The following is a 10667-nucleotide window of genomic DNA, read 5'->3' on the forward strand; positions in this document are numbered from 1 at the left end:
TCTTTTTCTGGTAAAGAAAATGTGAGGAGAGTTGAGGAATATCCTGGATTTAAGAGAACTGAACAAGTATGTCCTTACATATTTCATATGAAGAAACTAAAATATATCCTAGCAGGCATAACAAAAGGGGACTTTCTAGCATCGATAGATTTAAAAGATGCTAATTTTCACATACCAGTAAATGTAGATTATAATTAATACCTGAGGTTTTGTGTAGCAGGAGAACACTTGAAGTTCACATGTCTTCTTTTCGGCCTTTCAACTTCGCTCAGAACATTTACCAAGGTTCTAGTAACCATGATAGCTCACCTAAGAACTCAAGGAATAATTATGTGGCCATACCTAGACAACATATTAATCGTCAGAAGGACGAAGGAAATAGTGCAAGTCAAGATGGCCCAAGTTCTACAATTTCTAGAAAGGCATGGTTGAATCATAAATTGGGAAAAAAGTTGGTTGAATCCAATTTCTAGGGGTGATAATAGATACCCAGAGTTATGCGGTCAGCCTCTCACAAGAAAGATGTATGAAAATACACAAACTGATCAGATATGTGCAGAAATGCGGCAGGATTCAACTCTGGATGGGATCGAGACTGCGTGGTATGATCCCGTGGACTATAGAGGTGGTCCCATGGGCAAAGTGGCCCATGAGGAAATTGCAAAGGAATATACTAAAATTAATTTGCAGGAAAGTGCCTCTTCTCCATCATGTATGACTGAGATGAGACGTAAAAAGATCTCTGGACTGGTGGAATAAATCTGGAGAAAAGGTCAACACCACTGTCTCAACCGCAGAACATAGTTCTTACAACAGACGCAAGGTCCGTAGGATGGGGAGCACATTTGTCACAAATGGTAACACAAGGTCCACGAAAGAAAAGTTATTTTCTTCAAACAAAAGAGAGATGAGAGCAGTATGGATGACAATATATTACTTCCAAGATCATCTGAGAGGAAGTCATTTAAGGATATTTTCCGAAAATATGACTGTGGTAACATATATAAATCGTCAAGGAGGTACCAGAAGGAAGACCCTCAAAAATTGTGATCTGAGCGGAGAGGAACCTTCTTTGTCTTTCAGCACTCCATGTGTCTGGCAAGAAAAACTATGTAGCAGACTTTCTGAGAAGGAAACAGATTCTTCCAAGAGGATGAGAATTGAATACGGAGATATTCCAAGAAATTGTGGAAAGATTCGGACGTCTGGAGATGGATTTAATGGTACCCAATGTAAACCCCAAACTGCCTTTTTTTCAAAACACCATGTACCAGGGACAAAAGGGATAGATGCTTTGTCCCAACAATGAGAATTTCATCTAGGATATGTCTTCCAGCCTCTACCATTGTATATCGCATATTGATCAAGATCAAAAAGAGACAAGTAGAGATGATAGCAATTCTACCCTACTGGCTCAGAAGGGCGTGGTTTTCAACAGCACTAGCATAGTAGTGGAGGAACCATGGATGCTACCAGCAAGGCTGGACATACTGACTCAGGGTCCATTAATGCACCAGAATCCAACAGTCCTGGAGGTTGAGCGGGAAATGTTAAAGAAAAAAGGAGAATTCTTCACAGATTTACTACAGGGTTTGGAAAACCTTTATCTCCTTTGTGGTAAGGGAAATTGAGGTCATGACAGCAGACATACCTCAAATTTTACAGTTTCTATATGAAGGATTTATCAAAGGTCTCAGTTTAAACAATTAAAGTACAAATATCAGCTCTCAGTGCACTCCTGGATAGTAAATTAGCAGAAGAGTTGGTGAAGAATTTTGATGAGGACCCCATTTGAACCTCTAGAAGAAGCTTCCCTAAAGCATCTAACCTGGAAAGTGGTCTTCCTGATCGCAATAACATCAGCAAGGAGAATAAGCGAACTACAGGCCTTGTGGTCAGAACAACCATACCTGAATATTAGGCCAGACAATGTTTTATTAAGGCCAAATCCATAATTTGTACCTAAGGAAGTCTCGTCTTTCCATCTCAATCAAGATATTGTACTAGAGATTGTACTACCAGCCTTTTTCGCCCAGCCAAAAGATAACAAAGCAAGAGCGCTACATACACTGGATCTGGTTAGAGCTGTTTCTATCTATCTTAATAGAGTGGATGAATTCAGAAAGACAAAGCACTTGATTGTTTTACCATATGGAATTAGACAAGGTCATAGTCCCACAAAACAGACCATTGCAAGATGGATAAGGGAAGTTATCTTTGTTTATGGAACAGAAGGTCTCAAGAACCTGGCATCATTAGAGCACACTCGACTAGGGCTGTAGCTTCTTCCTGGGCAAAGAAGGCGGAAGCATCGATACAGGATATCTGTAAAGCAACAGCATGGTCTTCTGTACACACATTTACTAATCATTATGCTCTGGATCTGTCAGAGGCTCGTTTTGAAGATAGTCCTCAGAGAGGAACTCAAAATAAATTACATTTGTTATGCACAATCTTAAAGTCTTATTGTTAGTGGCCTCCCTGTATATTTGAACTTTGGTATGTCCCAAGGTGAGGCTGCCATGGAGGATTGAAGAAGAAAACATCAGATTATACTCACCGATAATACTTTGAGAGACTCCATGGCAGCCTATAGATACCCTCCCCTGAGTGTTTTTTTTCAGGAACCGATTATAAGGAGACACCCAGAAAGACTAGGAGTAGGAGGAGGGTCAGAATATATATAGTACGGGGGGAGGCGGTCCCTGAAAAAAAAACTTTCTGTCTATACTAGGGGAACAGGTTCTATATCCCAAGGTGAGGCTGCCATTGAGTATCTAGAAGAAACAAGATTATCGGTGAGTATAATCCAATGTTTTTGTCTTGTTTTTTAAAGGATGAAGTTGTTTCTGTCTTTGTGTTAATCTATTGGAGCTTGGTTAGATGAATAAACTCCCTGCAGGATTAGGTTAGTAAGAGGGAGGAGCATAAAATTATTATTGAAATTATTTAAAGTGCCAACATCCTAGACAACGCTATATAACCCAAGGTGCAGTGTCCTTCAATGGATTCAGCAAAAAGGATTTAGGTATAAAGATTACATTATAAAAAAATTTTTGGTGTAGTTCTCATAAATCTATCCTGTTATAATGAAGTAAGCCTTTTTTTTTTCTTATTGCAGGCATCGCGGCACGATTAATGTATATGAATTCTCAGTGGATCAGAGGTCTGTTGAAAGCATCCTTCCAATTTGTCGTTCCTCTTATAGCGAGGTGACCGGATACAATTACAACATTGGCTTGGCAGTTCCCTATGACCTTGTGTGAAAGTAACTTGGACAGCTAGTTTTGTCTCAGGGAAAACACTGGAGAAGACCTCTCATCACAGCCAACAGATACGGACTTTCCTTACAAAGTAAAGGCACAGAATTTGCTAATACTAATAACATTGATAAGATTGATGGCCCGTCTGTTTTTATTATATGTTGTGAGTTCTTTCACAGACAAAAGTTGAAGCATAAGACATCTAAGCAAATAGATTACAGCAGTAAATGGATTGTCCTTGGAATGGATTATTTTACACGATTGGACTCTTGCGAGCCGGTCTGCATTTTATAAAAAGTTATTCATATATACAATGTGCTAATGGAAAATGATGGTAGAAAGTGCAAACTGAATTATTCCTACTGCCACATGCCAATATACCATCATGTGCAAAGGTTGTCGGATACATTTAGATTATCATTTGCTTTTTTTTTTTTTATCACCTGTTAATTTTTAAATACTGGTCTGAGACCTGATCAGTAGTGGATTAAAACAGTTTTAAGTGTCATCTGAAACTATGTTTTATTATACAATATAAAGCAAGAACTGTATTAATAAGTTTAAGAAAGACAGAAATATTTAAATGTATTATCCTGTGATGATATTATCATATATTTTTATTGTGCCACAAGTGTTCCGCAGCGCCTTACAAAGTACATTAATAAATAGGTGACCAGCGACTTGCAATACAATGCAGGACAAGGAAAATATACATTGCTACATTAATAGTGACTATAACATCCACATAAGCAACCAAGTGTTAGGTGCTCTAGTGGAGAAGTAGATGAAAGTAGAGTAGGTAGAAGCACAAAAGGGTAGATAGCCCTGCTCGTAAGAGCTTATAGTTTATGTTATTAATTGTGATGTCAACATGTAACAGAAATCCATTTAATCTCATGAAGAGGCTCAGAGTTTCCGTATATGTTACTGCCAACTGATGGAATGGTGAATCGTTCCTTCTCCATTCTGTGTGTCTGTAGGGAGAGTTGCATTCTCCTGGACAGATTTGTATGGAGCGTAAGCAGTAGACAATTAACTTGCATAATTTCTCATTTATTTCGTTAACAATATCATGAAAAAAGTTTTATTTATGCTTTGAAATATTAGGCGTTGTGCATTTATACATGTTGGCAAAATAGACTGAGGAAGAGAAGCAACAGCATAGAAACAGCTGCAGCACTAACCAAAAAAAATATATGTTTTTAAACTTTTTTATGAAAAATGTAATTTGCACAAAACCGCTATGAACATCCCTATTTTCGGCTTCATTGTGAGTCAGAACAAATGCGAACGCTTCTCCATACGTGCGGACTGAAGAAATTCCATTCAATATGCTAACGTGATCCTATGATAGTAAGTGTGCTTATGCGATAGCGGGCACACAGAAAGCCTACCAGCCAACTCTGCATCCAGGTGCCCATCAGGATGAGCAGCTCATTGCCCTCATGCTTGCATATTCATTAATGACGTAGTGAAAATACTTTCTAGTGAATTACAAAGTTGCTGACTGGGGAAGATAGAGATGGTCTCAGCTGTGGATCATATATGCATAAGATAATAAAAGACGCAATGTAGTTTTGGCAGTATATTGTTATTTTCAGGTTCTGTTTGCCCTATATGGGTAGTCCTGCCTTAGCATGTTTGCTGGCCCCACCCTTGTGTTAACCTGTTCATTCGTATGCATGTTACTTGTAGCATATGGGTGCATACAGTACGTAGTTACATGTCCACGATATGTACTAATACTAAATACAAAGACTTTATTTGATGACCTCTGTTAGATTTGGCTCCTGTATGTGTTTAGTGATATTTAGGATTTATTTAAGGAAAATGTCATGGCAGCCACGCATCTCTGACGTACTCCAGAGGATTGGACATCAAGCCACTTCTTATGGAGCTTTTGTTGCCACTACTGCGGCTGCACCACCACCTACTCCTGGGACCCACTATGGACGGAGTTGACTCCTATCCGCAACCCTGTCGCCTGGCAACTCTGGTACTCCCATCCGCTGCCAACTATGAAAGGGCAGCCACATTTTGCACAGAAGAAGCTAGAAAATGCTTGTAACAATGGTAGTTGAAAGACTACACCAAACAAGAAGGCAACCTTCTGCTATTGCTAAACTTAATATATGGGAAGAAATCACCATCCAGGGTAAGACAGAAGCCTCCTCCAAAGTACTGTAACAGAGGTAAAAACAGGTATGAATATTTTTTAATCTCTTAATTTATAACAATAGTTGATACAAGATACAACATAATAGTTATCCATGGCATATTGTGTACAAATAATTACAAATAAAGTATTGTTCACAAAAAATAGTGTGTATATCATTGTTAATATTCAACAATTTATTTATTTTTTTTTTTTTTTATCAAAACCAAAGCATCTCAATAAAATATACCAATTGAGATGCATTAATACAAGAAAGAAAAAGGGTACAAATAGGAAAGATAGGGTGTGGGTGTGGGGGAGGCAACCTACAGTCTGTTACACAACCCAGAGAAGACCAGCTTAATTCCATTCCAGGTAGTTGTCTATGAAATGTAGAGTACCAAGGGTCACAGGTAGCATGAAACTGGATCACAGTATCATGAAGGAGAGCAGTGATATATTCCATAGAAACTAAGGGCTAAATTTACTAAGATGGGAGTTCTATTAAGAAGTGATGTTACCCATAGCAAACAATCAAATTCTACTTCTCATTTATCTAGCACCTTCTAGAAGATAATACCTGGAATCTGACTGGTTGCTACGGGCAACATCACTTCTTAATAGAACTCCCATCTTAGTAAATTTTCCCCCAGGTACCAGATTTTGTGCAATAGAGCCGTCATTGCTGGTGCCTCGATTTGCTTCCAGTTTATAGCAATCAATAATTTGGCCGCATTGTAAATGTGGCCACATAGTTTATTTTGAGGTTCAGAGAGGGATCTAGTGGGTTTACATAAAAGCATATATAGAGGGTCTTTTGGGGGGAAATACCTAGCACCCTAGACACCAAAGATGTGACTTTGTCCCAATATTTTGATATCAGGGGACAGTCCTAACACACATGCAGATAGGAACCAATTTGGCCATACTGCTTCCAACAAAGGTCCAAAGACCCTGTCAAAATCTGATGCAGCTTTGCAGAGACCATATGCCATCGGCAATACACTTAAAAGGAATTTTCTTGTTGGTTTTAATGGAGGACTTAGCCACCCACTGTCTGATGTCTGCCCAATCATTGTCCTCTAAACTAATCCTCGGGACTTGCTCCCAGGTCTGCTCAAAAGGTTCCCTGATTCAAGGGATGAGGGGGTTTACAAGGAGTACAAGATTGATATGGAGCCCTTGCAGGTAGGGTTGTGAATACATTGATGTTCAAATGCAGTAGGTTGTCACAATTTGTGGTGTTTGCTAATTAACAAACGAAACTACAAATTTGTGATGGTCAGAAGACATACCATATTATTCACACAGATCTGCAAAATGTTGGGGGGGCAAAATCACCTTGAATATGCAGGTTCTAGTTATCCCAGCAGATATCCAAGGTTGCATATAGGAGTACATGCACCCCAGTGGGAAATGAGGCTCATGCCATAGAGGGGTTAGGGGGGATGGATAGGGTGGTACTATTAGACGTTTATTTAGTTTGTCCCACATCTGGAAGACAGCCTGATCATCAGTCCCTCCTGACACACGCTCCACTGCATTCTGTTCACTCTTTCAGAGATTTTCCTAGAAGAATACGAGAAGCGAATCAATCACTAAGGAGAGTGAATACAATATTAAGGGAAGGCTCAGCAATATTGCTCCTAATATAATGGCCCTGGTAATGGAAATCAACCCACAGTGCTTCATGATGAGCGTGTGTCATAGCAGACCCATAGTCAGGAGACAGAGTCATCACCATCTGGCAAATCGGCTGACAAGAAGACAGAAGAGTTACAGGGTGTAAATCTAGATATTCTATGCTAATTAACTGTTTGACAATGATGATATTAAATAAAAAAAAAATTCACATTAACTTTTGTTGCTATTGTAATATTTTTTCAGTTTGTACCTACAATTAGATGACCAACAGTGTTGGTGCAGTTTTGGTTAACTTTGCCAGTAAGTAATATAATAATCATTTTTTAATGCCATTTTATGTTGCTTAGCAATCTAATAATAAAAATATTAAGCAAAAAGCAAACTTGTCAGTATGTACACAAATCTCATTCCAGGTTAATTCAGAAGCCTCTGTAAAAATAACTTTAATATACAGTAGTTTGAAAAAAGCGTCCAAACCTGAGAGAGAGAGAACGACGTTACCTGATTCGGTGAGGAATTCCTCTTTCTGTTTCCACAAAAAACCCTGTAGTAGAGGGAGAGGTAAAATCAGGAAATGGTGGCATGCAGTGCGGGAATGTGACAACGCACACTAGGAAAGTGTTACCTTATAACAACCTGGGTCTGTTTAGTAAAATAAAATTGATTCCGGAAAACCCGCACAACCAAGAACAGGGTTCAATAATAAGTGTTTTTAGGTAAATGAGAAACAAGTAACATGACTGTCGGCAAAAAAATAAAAGTAAAGAAAACACTCTGCAGCTATATTAGCGATCTGGCCCCTCCCCTGTGTACGCCTGTGCATTCACGCTACATCGGAAGCCCCTATCAGGTGCCCATTGTTAGTGTTTGTATGGTGAGCCAGGGCACAGTGGCATCCTACTCACCAGATTTATTGGATCTATAATCTTTTTAATTGACTCATCACAAATTGACTCAGGTAAAAGGCAACAGTACAATGTAATGAGTGCATCTACTTACATAGCTATGTGTGAAACCAGCAAACACCAGAACCATTAAGTTGTAACATTGCAGGTGGAAGAAAATAAAGATTGTTAATGTATCTCATTATTTTTTATTTTGTAAGCAGATTATGACATGACACAAGATCAAAGAAACACAATTGTTAAGTAGGAGGATAATACAGAGACCCAGGGGCACAAAACAGTCCCTTTCATGCCATCAGCGGTCTTGCTGCATCAGCTAAAAGAAGTCACTCAGCGTAATGCAGAAGTCCTGATGGAAATTAAAGTTTCAATTCAACTTGGTTGAATGAATTTATTTTCTAAGAGAATATGTAAAAGAAATGTACACTCATGGCAGAAGAACGGAGACCGTTGCTTACATTGCCAGTACATGCCACCACACACCCACTTTGCATGGCATCTTCTGCAATTGAAGCACTATATATAGGCAGATATCTCTGCATTCTGTATAATTTACAGTGAAGATCGCAGCGTAACACGATTTAAGCGACTTTGAACCAGGCTTAATAGTAGGTGCCAGAGGGATGGGTCACTCCACAAAATCTGGATCTTCACATGCAACAATTTCAAGAGTCTATCGCGACTACACAACATCAGGGAAGGCATCCAGCACGTGGCACCGCCGTGGCTGATAGAGAATTGCCCGGGGAAATGGGAGTAGCCCCACCCCACCATGTATAGCCTGCCACCCGCAGTGTATAAACAGCAGAGCCCTGGCCTCATCTGAAGAAAAAAAAAATATATATATATATATAGTGTTTGTGTATGTGTGAATATATATACATGTATGTATGTGTGTGTATATATATATATATATATATATATATATATATATAGTGTTTGTGTATGTATGTGTGAATATATATACATGTATGTATGTGTGTCTGTATATATATAGTGTATATATATATATATTTTTTCATTTCCAATTTCATATTCATTTTTTTAATATATTTCTAACATTGACATCATAGGTAATTTTGTTATGGCGATCCTGTATCAATCAAGACTCGATACGGCGCCTCCAATTAGCGATGGTACACTATACAGTATACTAGGGATGGCCACCGACTATCGATGGTTTGCAAACCATCGATGGTCTGACAAGTTATTTTGATATTGCATCGATGGCAGGGGCCCCCCCACCCCACAAACGATGGTAAGAAAACATCGGCAGCTGCGGTCTCAAACGATCCATGGTTTCTATCGATGATTGAACCCATCTGCCATCGATGGTACAGCTGTTGATGGCTATCACTACAGTATACCATAAAAATTGCTATGTTTTAAAGCTTTCTAACATTAACAATCCAAAGTTATTAGGCTTTGATATGATTTATTTACATATCTTTCTTCCTCCACTTATCTCTTTAGGATTGAAGGTTTTTGAACTGAAATAAACATGAAGGAGATTAAACCATGAGGTATTTATCTGTTTTTGCCTGTTTAATGTGTTGGAGTTATATACCCTTTAAGATTGAGAATGTTAGTTTTCTCCTTTCCTATAGGATTGTTAGGGGAGGAGTTTGTGGAGTCTGGTGCTAGGCAGATTTAGTACCTCTCTTATCTGGTTCACACTCCCTATTTCTTTGTTGAATTTACTGTATTGGTTCAGCTCACTCAAATGAAGATCACAAGCAACAAGAATGTGGAATAATAGGAAAAAAGGGGGATTTGTGGAATAATACCAGGGGGATTCCCTTATGGTAGGCTTTTTTTTAAGAAGTGAAAGCATTATTAAAAAAAAGAGTGGTTTAAATCAGTCAACAATGGTTAAGAGCAGTGGCAGCTCCAGAGGTGGGGCTGCAGCACAGTCCAAAATTCAAATAGGGGAGTCACACCAACTGCCAGTGAGTCCCAGCCATCTATGTTTGGCAGCATTTGAAATGGCAGTTGGTGTGTTTCCCCTATTTGAATTTTGGACTGTGCTGCAGCCTCACATCTGGAGCCACCACTGGTTAAGATCATTCCTATTTGATTTTTAAAGTGGAAGACAATGGGTGTTTGCATTTAAATTTGTACTTTTATTTTGTAATTGTATTTTACATGGTAAATATGACTATAGTATTTCTTAATGCCACTGTCCAGACAGACTGTCTCTAATGTATATTAAAGTACATGTATATTATGTACAAATTGGGTACTGTAACTTTAGCATTTACTACTAATGCTGTCACATCACATCTCCTGTATACCAGACCCATATGCTGTTTTATCCTAGCGTCAACCTGGCACATAGTTTGGTTTTCTCCTTACATAGAGTCAACACATTTGCAACCCTTGGCCTGCTGCGCAAAATATATTTTTCTTGTGGGGGAGGGGATATTTTGTCAGTGAATGTGATGCAAAACGCATCCAACTACACAGTAGCCCTTAATGTAAGATGAATATTCACAGTATGCTAGAGGCTGGAAACAACAATCCATCAAAGAGGTCACATAAATCCTACATACAATACTTTTCTTCTTTGTTCCACTATCTAGTGTTGCCTGATTGTCTATGCGCTTCTCAACAGCTTGACTAGTAAATAACCTACTGCTTGAACTTTGTGAACATTCAGGGCCTAATTCAGAGTGTCAGGTAAAGCGGCTGCAAATTCCA

At 38.7% G+C, this 10667-nt stretch overlaps 1 protein-coding gene across 2 annotated transcripts in view; it reads left to right on the forward strand.

Annotated features, from left to right (window-relative positions):
• Positions 1 to 3771, forward strand: part of FBXW8 (F-box and WD repeat domain containing 8) — a 135813-nt gene extending 132042 nt beyond the window's left edge. For both annotated transcript variants that reach the window (XM_088449240.1, XM_088449241.1), the window contains one exon: positions 3122 to 3771. In XM_088449240.1, the coding sequence (XP_088305366.1) occupies positions 3122 to 3266 (145 nt within the window). In that variant the 3' untranslated portion in view covers positions 3267 to 3771. The remainder of the gene's footprint in view (positions 1 to 3121) is intronic.
• Positions 3772 to 10667: the final 6896 nt, after the last annotated feature.

This window comes from Taudactylus pleione, unplaced genomic scaffold (assembly GCF_031769625.1).
Source record: "Taudactylus pleione unplaced genomic scaffold, aTauple2 ptg000479l, whole genome shotgun sequence".
Taxonomy (NCBI): Eukaryota; Metazoa; Chordata; class Amphibia; order Anura; family Myobatrachidae; genus Taudactylus; species Taudactylus pleione.